We start from the raw sequence: 14,278 nt of genomic DNA, 5'->3' as shown, positions 1-14,278 counted from the left end.
CCCACCAGCTATGGTGGGACAACACAAAGGCGCAGGTCAGGGCTCTCTGTCAGCAGTTCATGAGCCAGTACGCCGCCGCCAAGAACAAGATGACGCGCCAGCCACAGAACGAGCTGCTGGCGCTAGAGGCGGAGCTGAGCTCGTACCACGGCACGCAGCGGGGTGAGACGCTGCTGGAGAAGCAGCGGCTTCTCAGGTCCATCACGGACGAGCAGGCACATCGTCGCTTTTGTGTGCAAAAAGATGCAGCACCTGTCGCAGATGGACTCTCCCTCTACGTTAATTTGGAGCTTTCGTGACTGCAGGAATTACTCTATGGTTCTTTCGGTAAAGTCAGGTATAAAGAGAAAATAATAAATTAAATACTAGCATACGACGTTTCGATTGCAACACAAGCAATCGTCATCAGGTATAAATGAAATAGAAACACAAATCTAGTAGACTTAGAAATGTAATGTAATACAACAGAGAGTCGGATAACATAACAGTCAACACCCTACCTATACACTACTACACTACACTATACATTACACTATACACTACACTATACACTACATTACTACTATACTACACACTACACTATACTACACTATACACTACTACAACAGAGAGTCGGGTAACATAACAGTCAACACCCTACCTGGTTGATTACGTTCTTCCTGAGAATGCTAAATTTGAGAGAGAGATCAAACACAGAACCAGAGACATATAGACAGACATATAAGTAGAGACAGATATCACAGAGATACATAGAGAGAGACAACACAGAGACACACACAGAGAGAGACACACAACATAGACACACAGACAGACATACAAGCAGAGACAGATATCACAGAGATACATAGACACACAAACGTCGTATGCTAGTCGTATGCTAGTATTTAATTTTTTATTTTCTCTTTTTACGTAACTTTACCGAAAGAACCAAAGAGTTCTCCCTATAAGTTTTTCTTCCGCTGAGTTTTTCTTCCGCTTGAACAAAACACCGGCCAACACCAACAAAATTTCCAGTTTGCTGACCCCAGATGGACAAACAGCCAAGACCGCCAGGGATTTCCACTCGCATCTTTTCGCCACCGAAACCTTCACACGACGAGGCTGTCCAGGAGCTACTGGACGGGGGCCCGACCTTAGGAGTCCCCGAGCGAGATCGTCTGGACAGCCCCATCACACTACAGGAGCTCCACGCCGCTGTGAAAGGGCTCGCAGCTGGTAAAGCCCCGGGGATTGGCGGCCTGCCGGTTGAGTTTTACGCGGCCTTCTGGGATGAGTTTGGCCCTCTACTACCGCAATTGTTGACGGAGATCCTGCAGAAGGTGAACTCCCACAGAGCTGCAGGAGGGCGGTGGTCTCGTTGCTACCCAAGAAGCGGGACCTGTGCCTCGTCGAGAATTGGCGACCCGCGTCCCTCTCGTGCGCCGACTACAAAGTCTTCTCCAAGGTGCTGGCAAACCGTCTCAAGACAGCGCTGGGTCAGCTGATCCTGCCAGAACAGTCGTATTGCATCCCCGGACGGTGCATATACGACAACATCGGTACGGTCAGAGACATAATCTCCCTTGCAGGAGCGCACTACGTGGACTTGGGCCTCCTCTTCTTGGATCAGGGGAAGGCCTTTGACAGGGTGAGCCATGAGCACCTGGACAAACTCCTAACGCGCTCGGCTTCGGCCAGGCCTTCATCTCGCACGTCAGGCTCCTGTACACTGACACATCCAGCCTCACGAAGATCAACCAGCGGCTCCGCGTGACGAGGGGGGTCAGACAGGGATGCCCCCTCTCGGGGCTGCTGTACACCCCGTCCATTGAGCCGCTGCTACGCCACCTGAGACGAAATCTGTCTGGACTCAATGTCCCGGGACCTGAAAGTGCCGTCATCAGGATCTCGGCTTACGAGGATGACGACGTGATGCGTCGAGCTCAACGACGCGTCACGACGTCTCCGCGCTCTGCCAGGTGGTTGCAGTGTACGAGAGAGAGGGCCTCCTCTGCCAGGCTCAACTGGGCCAAGTGCGAGGCCCCCGCTGTGTTTGGGGTCGCGAGGCGCGGTCCGCTCTGTGCTCCTCCCAGGAGGAGTCAGTTGGCGGGACGACGGAGTCAAGTAGCTGGGGGTTCACCTGGGAAACCGCTCGACGTCACTCTGAACAACTGGACCGAGCTAGCTGAACCACAATCGAGGCTAAATGACTGACATGGGCGCACGCCTCGCTGCGCAGATGTCATTCAGGGGCCGAGTGCTCGTCGCTAACACCCTGGCAGCAGCTTCTGTGCTGTGGCACAAGAGCAAGGCCCTCCAGCCTCCTGCTTGGCTACTCATCAGAGTCAACCGCTCACTCGCACGCTTCGTCTGGCACGGGAAGCACCGGCTCAGGCCGGGCGTTCTCTGCCTGCCGGTGGGCGAGGGCGGTCAGGGTCTGGTGGACGTCACTGCCAGGGTCACGAGTTTCAGGCTCATGGCAGTCAGGCGGCTGCTGTACGACTGGAAGGAGCTACCCTGGAAGTCGCCGGCCCTCGCCCTGCTGAGCAATGCAGGGGGGTGCCTGGGGTAAGGAAAGGAGCTCTTCCTGACGGACCTGAGCCTGGTCGACTACACGAGGCTGCCAGGTTATCACCGGAGCCTCTTGGACGCGTGGCGGAGCTTCGAGCGAAGCAGAACGCGGCGCGCCCTATGACCTCACGCAGTTCCTGAACGAGCCCTTGTTCTGCAACGGCCTCTTCCAGGGGATCGGAGGAGAGAGGACCCTGCCTCTACGCCTCACATCAGCAGGGCTGCGGACAGTCTTCCACCTCGTGCAGGCCCACCAGGTCTCTGTCAGGGGGCTGATAATGGCCTTGTCGGAGAATTCGAGGTGCTGGGTACGAGTGAGGGAGCGAGTGAGTGGTTGAGCGAGAGAGTGGGTGGTTGAGTGAGCGAGTAAGTGAGTGAGCGAGCGAGTGAGTGAGTGAGCGAGTGGTTGAGTGAGCGAGTGGTTGAGCGAGTGAGTGGTTGAGTAAGTGAGCGAGCGAGTGAGGGAATGAGTGAGTGAGCGAGTGGTTGAGCGAGGGAGTGAGTGAATGAGTGAGTGAGTGAATGAGTGAATGAGTGAGTGAATGAACGAGTGAGTGAATGAGTGAATGAGTGAGTGAATGAGTGAGTGAATGAATGAGTGAGTGAATGAGTGAGTGAATGAGTGAATGAGTGAATGAGTGAGTGGGTGCAGCCGCTGCTCGCTCTCTGCACTTGCCCCGCGTGCGGCGGGCAGCAGCTGGCTGCGTGGCGCCTTTGCCTTTAGCCGGGGCTCCCCCCTCCTTCCCCCTCCTCCCCCCTCCTCCCCCCTCCACCCCCTCCCCCCTCCTCCCCCTCCCTCCTCCTCCTCCTCTGGAGCGCTCAGCTGCTCAGCGGAGTGGCGCTTGGGGAGGGGGGGGGGGAGATGAGCGTGGTGAGTGAGTGTGGTGAGTGAGTGTGGTGAGTGAGTGTGGTGAGTGAGCGTGGTGAGTGAGCGTGGTGAGTGAGTGTGGTGAGTGAGTGTGGTGAGTGAGCGTGGTGAGTGAGCGTGGTGAGTGAGTGTGGTGAGTGAGTGTGGTGTGTGTGGTGAGTGAGTATGATTGGTGAGTGAGTGTGGTGAGTGAGTGTGGTGTGTGTGGTGAGTGAGTGTGGTGAGTGAGTGTGGTGAGTGAGTGTGGTGAGTGAGTGTGGTGAGTGAGCGTGGTGAGTGTGGTGAGTGAGTATGATTGGTGAGTGAGTGTGGTGAGTGAGTGTGGTGTGTGTGGTGAGTGAGTGTGGTGAGTGAGTGTGGTGAGTGAGTGTGGTGAGTGAGTGTGGTGAGTGAGCGTGGTGAGTGAGTGTGGTGAGTGAGTGTGGTGAGCGTGGTGAGTGAGTGTGGTGAGTGAGTGTGGTGAGTCAGTGTGGTGAGTGTGGTGAGTGTGGTGAGTGAGTGTGGTGGGTGAGTGTAGTGAGTGTGAGTGGTGAGTGAGTGTGAGTGGTGTGTAAGTGTGAGTGGTGAGTGTGGTGGGTGAGTGTAGTGAGTGTGGTGAGTAAGTCTGGTGAGTGAGTGTGTGTGGTGAGTGTGGTGAGTGAGTGTTGTGAGTGAGTGTGGTGAGTGAGTGTGAGTGTTGTGAGTGAGTGTGGTGAGTGAGTGTGAGTGTGGTGAGTGAGTGTGAGTAGTGTGTGAGTGTGGTAAGTGAGTCTGGTGAGTGAGTGTGGTGAGTGTGAGTGGTAAGTGAGTGTGAGTGGTGAGTGAGTGTGGTGAGTCTGGTGATGTGATGTTGTGAGTGTGGTGAGTGAGTGTGAGTGTGTGTGGTGAGTGTGGTGAGTGAGTGTGGTGAGTGTGAGTGGTGAGTGTGAGTGGTGAGTGAGTGTGAGTGTGGTGAGTGAGTGTGGTGAGTGTTTGGGCTCTCTCTGTGTGCCCTCAGGGCTCCGTGTTACTCATTAACATTCAGCTCACACTTATACACACTTACACACACACTTACACACACACTTACACACACACTTACACACACACACTCACACACACACTCACACACACACACTTACACACACACTTACACACACACACACTTACACACAACAACAACCGCCATTCGCCACTAAGTGGCGGTGACGTCACCACGACGCTTGTGCCAGGCCATGTGCACCTTGAGGCCACGTGAAGTGTCGAACGCCCGCTGGCAGGAGGTCACGGGGCAGACCCAGGTGCCACGGGTCGACTGACCGAGATGACCGAGATGACTGGCTGATGCACCACCTGTGCCCCCTACTGTGCCAACTTGCTGTGCTTTAGCCACCCGGCGCTCCGCTCGTTGTTGTGAGCGTCGCTCCTCCGCGACGCTCACTTACACACACACACTTACACACACACACTCACACACACACACTTACACACACACTCACACACACACACTCACACACACACACTTACACACACACTTACACACACTTACACACACACTTACACACACACTTACACACACACTTACACACACACTTACACACACACTTACACACACACTTACACACACACTTACACACACACTTTCACACACACTCACACACACACTTACACACACTTACACACACACTTACACACACACTTACACACACACTCACACACACACACTCACACACACACACTTACACACACACTTACACACACACTTACACACACACTTACACACACACTCACTTACACGCACACACGCACACTTGCACACACGCACACTTGCACACACGCACACTTGCACACACGCACACTTACACACACGCCCACTTACACACACTTGCACACACGCACACTTGCACACACGCACACTTACACACACGCACACACATACTTACACACTCACACACTTACACACTCACACACTTAGACACACGCACACTTACACACACGCACACACGAAGTTCGCACGCACAGGAATGTCATCCTCCAATACACACACACACTCACGAACTTGCATAAGCAAACTCATACTCACTCACACTCACACACTCACACTCAAACACACACTCAAACACACACTCACACTCAAACACTCACACTCAAACACATACTCACCCACACTCACTCACACACTCACACTCAAACACACACTCACCCACACTCAGTCACTCAAACACACACACACTCACCAACACACTCAGACACATACTAAGTGAGTGGATGGGTAGGTGGATGAGTGTGTGAGTGAGTGGATGAGTGAGTGGATGAGTGAGTGTGTGAGTGAGTGGATGAGCGGGTGAGCGAGCGGGTGAGCGAGCAGGTGAGCGAGCGGGTGAGCGAGTGGATGAGCGGATGAGCGAGCGGGTGAGCGAGTGGATGAGCGGATGAGCGAGCGGATGAGCGGGTGAGCGAGCGGATGAGCGGGTGAGCGAGCGGATGAGCGGGTGAGCGAGCGGGTGAGCGAGCGGGTGAGCGAGCGGGTGAGCGAGCGGGTGAGCGAGCGGGTGAGCGAGCGGGTGAGCGAGCGGATGAGCCGTGCCTGCCTTCACATGTCCTGTGACTTGCCCACGCGACTTGCCCCACAAGTGGTAGCGGGCTACCTGGGGCACTTTGCCCTTGCAGTGGGCGTGGGTGCCGGGGCGTGCACGGGACTCAAGAATGTTTGACTCGGTGATGTGATGTTGACAAAGATGGGCTCCAAAAACACTCTCTCAGTGTCACACACTCACACACTCTCTCACCGTGTCACTCACACTCCCTTACACTCTCTCACTCTGTGTCACTCACACTCTCACACTCTCTGTCTCACTCTCTGTGTCACACTCCCTCACACTCTCACACCCTCTCACACTCTCACTCTCTCTGTCTCACACTCTCTCACACTCCCTCACACTCTCACACCCTCTCACTCTCCCTCACACTCTCACTCTCTCTGTCTCACACTCACTCACACTCTCACACTCTCTCACTCTCTCTGTCTCACTCTCTGTCTCACTCTCTGTCTCACTCTCTGTGTGTCTCACTTTCTCTCTCTGTGGAGTGGTTAGCGCCACGCTGCGCTACGAACCCGGCGACCCGAATTCAATTCCCGATTATCTGAACCGGTCATGAGCTTCCCCTAGGTCGACTCAGCCTCAAATGAGTAGCTGGTCTAGCGGTGGTGGTGGTGTAGTGAACATCGCCAGCACTGGGGGAGAGACAAAGGCGACCGGGCGTGGTGCTGGCCACCCACCCCCTCTGTGTGTGCCACTGTCCCGACCTTCATAGGCGCTCGCTAACAGCACTTGCCCCTACAACCTGCTAGAGGCTACACTGGGGATCTTTGTCTGTGTGTAGGTGCTACTCACAGCACTTGCTCCTACAGCCTGCTAGAGGCTACCTGGGTGAGCTTTGCCTCTGCATATTTGCCAATGACCTCAGCGCGAGGTGCGGCTGCCATCCTGGGGCGTGGGGCTGTGGGTGGCACCTCCACGTTGCTGTGCCGGGGCCCAGGACCCCCACAATGAAACACAACAACAGAGCCGAGTGGCGGCTAGGGCGGGTGGGAGCTGGCGGGGGAGGGTGGGACATTCGCCGTTGCTATGGCAGGGCCAGGCACGAGCCGGATATGTGGTTCATGTTGATCGGTGTTCATTGGGTGTTGTTGGGGGAGTGGTGGCGCTGCGGTTAGCATCGTCAGCGGGACCATCACCACCATCACCACCACCATTACCCCCATTATCATCATCATCACCACCATTACCCCCATCATCATCATCATCACCATCATCACCACCATCATCATCATCATCACCACCTTAATTACCATCACCACCATCATCACCACCACCATCACCACCATCACCACCACCACCATCATCATCACCACCATCATCATCATCACCATCATCACCATCATCACCACCACCATTATCATCACCACCATCATCATCACCACCATCACCACCACCATTACCCCCATCATCATCATCATCACCACCATTACCCCCATCATCATCATCACCATTACCCCCATCATCATCACCATCATCACCATCATCATCATCATCACCATCATCACCACCATCATCACCACCATCATCATCATCACCATCATCATCACCATCATCACCATCTTAATTACCATCACCACCATCATCACCACCACCATAACCACCATCACCACCACCACCATCACCACCACCATCATCATCACCACCATCATCACCATAATCACCATCATCACCATCATCACCACCACCATTATCACCACCATCACCACCACCATTATCATCACCACCATCATCACCATTATCATCACCACTATCACCACCACCACCATCACCATCATCACTATCATCATCACTATCATCACCACCACCATCATCATCACCATCACCACCATCACCACCACCATCACCACCACCACCATAATCACCATCACCACCATCACCACCATCATCACCACCTTAATCACCATCACCACCATCACCACCATCATCACCACCTTAATCACCATCACCACCATCATCACCACCTGAATCACCATCACCACCATCATCATCACCACCATCACCACCTTAATCACCACCACCACCATCACCACCATCATCACTACCTGAATCACCATCACCACCATCATCACCATCATCACCATCACCACCACCACCATCATCATCACCATCACCACCACCACCTGAATCATCATCACCACCATCACCACCATCACCACCTGAATCACCATCACCACCATCACCACCACCACCTGAATCACCATCACCACCACCACCATCACCACCACCACCACCTGAATCACCACCATCACCACCATCACCACCACCATCACCACCACCATCACCACCATCATCAGGAAGCATCATCGGTAGCGTGAGCCAAACGCTTACCCAGCTGTAATCACCACTCGTAGTTTAATTTGGGGCTTAAACATCCACCTGCACTCATGACGTGATTAATGTAATTATTGCTTACCAGGAGCTTGCCTGCCATGTCTGATGAGACACGGAATGTGGAAACCAGTCAAGAGCTTCGCTGACGATGAACCAATGCTGCTAATGGAGACGCAATCCCAGAAGGCCGCGTGGCTGATGGGACGTGTGAAATAGACTCGTGTTGTTGACACGGACTGATAGAGACACACTCGGAGAGAGAGAGAGAGAGACACCCAGACCCAGGGATTGAACCCAGACTCAGTGTCTCTGGCTTAGTGAACCCCACTGAGAGAGAGACACCCAGACCCAGGGATTGAACCCAGACTCAGTGTCTCTGGATTAGTAAACCCCACTGAGAGAGAGACACCCAGACCCAGGGCTTGAACCCAGACTCTCAGTGTCTCTGACAAGGTCATCGTGGCAGAGAGAGAGAGACACCCAGACCCAGGGATTGAACCCAGACTCTCAGTGTCTCTGACAAGGTCATCGTGGCAGAGAGAGAGAGAGACACCCAGACCCAGGGATTGAACCCAGACTCTCAGTGTCTCTGACAAGGTCATCGTGACAGAGAGAGACACCCAGACCCAGGGATTGAACCCAGACTCTCAGTGTCTTTGACAAGGTCATCGTGACAGAGAGAGACACCCAGACCCAGGGATTGAACCCAGACTCTCAGTGTCTCTGACAAGGTCATCGTGGCAGAGAGAGAGAGACACCCAGACCCAGGGATTGAACCCAGACTCAGTGTCTCTGACACGGCCATCGTGACAGAGAGAGAGAGACACCCAGACCCAGGGATTGAACCCAGACTCAGTGTCTCTGGCTTAGTGAACCCCACTGAGAGAGAGACACCCAGACCCAGGGATTGAACCCAGACTCTCAGTGTCTCTGACACGGCCATCGTGACAGAGAGAGACACCAAGACCCAGGGCTTGAACCCAGACCCTCAGTGTCTCTGACACGGCCATCGTGAAGCCAGCTGGAATGTGGCGATGGTTGTAGCCACCGCAGGGCAGATTAGCGGAGCAGCAGTGAGGTGTCTGGGAGGGCGGGTGGTGTGACTCACTCAGCCACTCACCCACCAACATACCTGTGGGGAGGGTGGGCTAGTGAGTGAAATAGCGGATGGGTGAGTGAATGAGTGAGTGGTTGATTGAGTAAATTAACGGGTGAGTGAGTTGGTGGGAGGTGGGGTGAGCAGGTGAGTGGGTGAGTGAGTTAACGGGGTGAGCGGGGTGGGTGGGTGGGTGAGCGGGGTGGGTGGGTGGGTGAGCGGGTGGGTGGTGGGTGGGGTGAGCGGGGTGAGTGAGTGAGTGAGTTAACGGGTGAGCGGGTGGGTGGGTGGGGTGAGCGGGGTGGGTGGGTGGGTGAGCGGGGGTGGGTGGGTGGGTGAGCGGGGTGGGGGTGGGTGGGTGAGCGGGTGGGTGGGTGGGTGGGCGGGTGGGTGGGTGGGTGGGCGGGGTGGGTGGGTGGGCGGGCGGGGTGGGGTGGGCGGGCGGGCGGCGGGCGGGCGGGGCGGGCGGGCGAGCGGGGCTGGTGGGTGGGCGAGCGGTGTGGGTGGGTGGGTGGGCGAGCGGGCTGGTGGGTGGGGTGGGTGAGCGGGTGGGTGGGTGGGGCGGTTGGGGTGGGCGGGGTGAGTGAGTGAGTTAACGGGTGAGTGGGTGGGTGGTTGAGTGGTGGTGGGTGAGCAGGTGGGTGGGTGGGCGGGTGGGTGGGCGGTGAGCGGGTGGGCGGGTGAGTTAACGGGTAAGTGGGTGGATGAGTGGGTGGGTGGGTGAGTGAGTAGGTGGGTGGGTGAGCGGGTGGGCGGGGTGAGTTAACGGGTGAGTGGGTGGGTAGGTGAGTGGGGTGGGTGAGTGGGTGGGTGAGTGGGTGGGTGGGTGGGTGGGTGAGTGGGTGGGTGAGTGGGTAAGTGGGTTGTTGCTGTGTTTGCGGTGGTGGGTGAGTGACAGTGACTCATCCTGCCCACACCTGCAGCCTTTAACGCGTCCACGCAAAGATGTCGCCATAGAGATGGCTTTCTGCGTGTGTGTATCTGTGTGTATCTGTGTGTGTCTGTGTGTGTGTCTGTGTGTGTGTTTGTGTGTGTGTGTGTGTCTGTGTATATGTGTGTGTGTGTCTGTGTGTGTGTGTCTGTGTGTGTGTGTGTGTCTGTGTGTGTGTGCGTCTATGTGTGTGTGTCTGTGTGTGTGTCTGTGTGTGTGTCTGTACGTGTCTGTGTGTGTGTGTCTGTGTCTGTGAGTATGTGGGGAGCGGTGGTGTGCAGTGGTTAGCGCTACGCTGCGCTATGAACCCGGCGACTCATTCCCGCTCATGGCCACAAACTCCATCGACGATTATCTGAACCGGTCCTGGGCCTCCCTAGGTCGACTCAGCCTCAAATGAGTAGCTGGTGTAGCGGTGGTGTGGTGGTGTAGTAAACATCGCTCGCACTGGGGGAGACAAAGGCGGGCCGGGGCGTGGTGCTGGTCACCCACCCCCTCGTGTGCCACTGTCCCGACCTTCATAAGCGCTCGCTAACAGCACTTGCCCCTACAACATGTTAAGGCTACACGGGGGATCTTTGTCTGTGTCTGGGTGAGTGTACGGTGGTGGTGGTGGTGGTGGTGGTGGTGAGCGGTGTATGAGAGAAGTCAACCGGGGTAGAGGACGTCACCACCACCACCCACCGTCACCACCACCGCACCACCACCACCGTCACCACCACCCGCCACCTACCACCACCGTCACCACCACCACCGTCACCATCACCACCACCATCACCACAGTCACCACCACCACCGTCACCTACCACCGCACCACCACCACCGTCACCACCACCGCCCTTCCACCACCGACCACCACCGCACCACCACCGTCACCACCACCACCACCCACCACCACCACCCAGCACCACCACATTGATCTCCATCCAGCAGTGGATGACCCAGACGCTGACGATGCTCTGACCTCTTGCCGTTCAGGTTCGAGGAGGAGGAGACCAAAGCCAAAGACCTCCAGAGCATGGTGTATGAGGATGAAAGAGGTGAAGATGGTCACAGGGGGCCGTGTCAGATAGTCACACACTCACCCACACACTCACCCACACACTCACCCCACACACTCACCCACACACCCACCCACACACTCACCCACACACTCACCCACCCACCCACACACTCACCCCACACACTCACCCACACACTCACCCCACACACCCACCCACACACCACCCACACACTCACCCACACACTCACCCACACACCCACCCACACACTCACCCCACACACTCACCCACCACACCCACCCACACACTCACCCACACACTCACCCACACACTCACCCACACACTCACCCACACACTCACCCACCTCACTCACCACCCACACCACCAACCCACACACTCACCCCACACACTCACCCACACACTCACCCACCCACTCACTCACCCACACACCCACCCACACACTCACCCACACACTCACCCACCCACCCCACACACACACTCACCCACACACTCACCCACCCACCCCACACACTCACCCACACACTCACCCACACACTCACCTACTCACTCACCCACACACCCACCCACACACTCACCCACACACTCACCCACCCACCCACACACACACTCACCCACACACTCACCCACACACTCACCCACACACTCACCCACCCACCCACACACTCACCCACACACTCACCCACCCACCCACACACACACTCACCCACACACCCACCCACACACTCACCCACAAACTCACCCCCACCCACCCACACCACTCACCCACACACTCACCCACACACTCACCCACACACTCACCCACCCACACACTCACCCACACACTCACCCACACACTCACCCACACACCCACCCACACACACCCACCCACACACTCACCCACACACCCACCCACACACTCACCCACACACCTCACCCACACACTCACCCACAAACTCACCCACACACTCACCCACTCACTCACCCACACACCAACCCACACACTCACCCACACACTCACCCACACACTCACCCACCACCACTCACCCACACACACCCACCCCACACACTCACCCACACACTCACCCACCCACACACACACTCACCCACACACTCACCCACCCACCCACCACACTCACCCACACACTCACCCACACACTCACCTACTCACTCACCCACACACCCACCCACACACTCACCCACACACTCACCCACCCACCCACACACACACTCACCCACACACTCACCCACCCACCCACACACTCACCCACACACCACCCACACACTCACCCCACACACCCACCCACACACCCACCCACACACTCACCCACACACTCACCCACACACCCCCACACACCCACCCACACACTCACCCACACACTCCACCCACACACACCACCCACACACTCACCCACACACTCACCCACACACTCACCCACACACCACCCACTCACTCACCCACACACCACCCACACACTCACCCACACACTCACCCACACACTCACCCACTCCACTCACCCACACACCCACCCACACACTCACCCACACACTCACCCACCCACCCACACACACACTCACCCACACACTCACCCACCCACCCACACACTCACTCACCCACACACTCACCCACACACTCACCCACACACTCACCCACACACCCACACACCCACCCACCCACCCACACACTCACCCACACACTCACCCACACACTCACCCACACACCCACCCACACACTCACCCACACACTCACCCACCCACCCACACACTCACCCACACACTCACCCACACACTCACCCACACACTCACCCACACACTCACCCACACACTCACCCACACACTCACCCACCCACCCACACACTCACCCCACACACTCACACACCCACCCACACACTCACCCACCCACCCACACACTCACCCACACACTCACCCACACACTCACCCACACACTCACCCACACACTCACCCACACACTCACCCACACACTCACCCACACACACACCCACCCACACACTCACCCACACACTCACCCACACACTCACCCACACACCCACCCACACACTCACCCACCACACCCACACACTCACCACACACTCACCCACACACTCACCCACACACTCACCCACACACTCACCCACACACTACACCCACACACTCACCCACACACCCACCCACACACTCACCCACACACTCACCCACCCACCCACACACTCACCCACACACTCACCCACACACTCACCCACACACTCACCCACACACTCACCCACCACTCACCCACACACTCACCCACACACTCACCCACCCACCCACACACTCACCCACACACTCACACACCCACCCACACACTCACCCACCCACCCACACACTCACCCACACACTCACCCACACACCCACCCACACACTCACCACACACTCACCCACACACTCACCCACACACTCACCCACACACCACCACACACCCACACACTCACCCACACACTCACCCACCACACACTCACCCACACACTCACCCACACACTCACCCACACACTCACCCACACACTCACCCACACACTCACCCACACACTCACCCACACACTCACCCACACACTCACACACACTCAACCCACCACACTCACACACCCACCCACACACTCACCACACACCACCCACACACTCACCCACACACTCACCCACACACTCACCCACACACTCACCCACACACTCACCCACACACTCACCCACACACTCACCCACACACTCACCCACACACTCACCCACACACTCACCCACACACTCACCCACACACTCACCCACACACTCACCCACACACTCACCCACACACTCACCCACACACTCACCCACACACCACCACACACTCACCCACACACTCACCACCCACACACTCACCCACTCACACACCCACACACTCACCCACACACCCACCCACACACTCACCCACACACT

General features: G+C 56.7%; 1 protein-coding gene across 1 annotated transcript in view; it reads left to right on the top strand.

Annotated features, from left to right (window-relative positions):
• The window catches only part of LOC144953410 (uncharacterized), a 50,428-nt gene that overhangs the window by 34,975 nt on the left and 1,175 nt on the right, over positions 1-14,278 (top strand). The window contains exon 5 of the mRNA XM_078883988.1: positions 11,316-11,409. Within this exon, the coding sequence (XP_078740114.1) occupies positions 11,316-11,409 (94 nt within the window). The remainder of the gene's footprint in view (positions 1-11,315; positions 11,410-14,278) is intronic.

The sequence above is a fragment of the Lampetra fluviatilis genome, chromosome 76, assembly GCF_964198595.1.
Source record: "Lampetra fluviatilis chromosome 76, kcLamFluv1.1, whole genome shotgun sequence".
Lineage (NCBI taxonomy): Eukaryota > Metazoa > Chordata > Hyperoartia > Petromyzontiformes > Petromyzontidae > Lampetra > Lampetra fluviatilis.
This window is presented reverse-complemented; position numbering and strand designations above follow the sequence as displayed.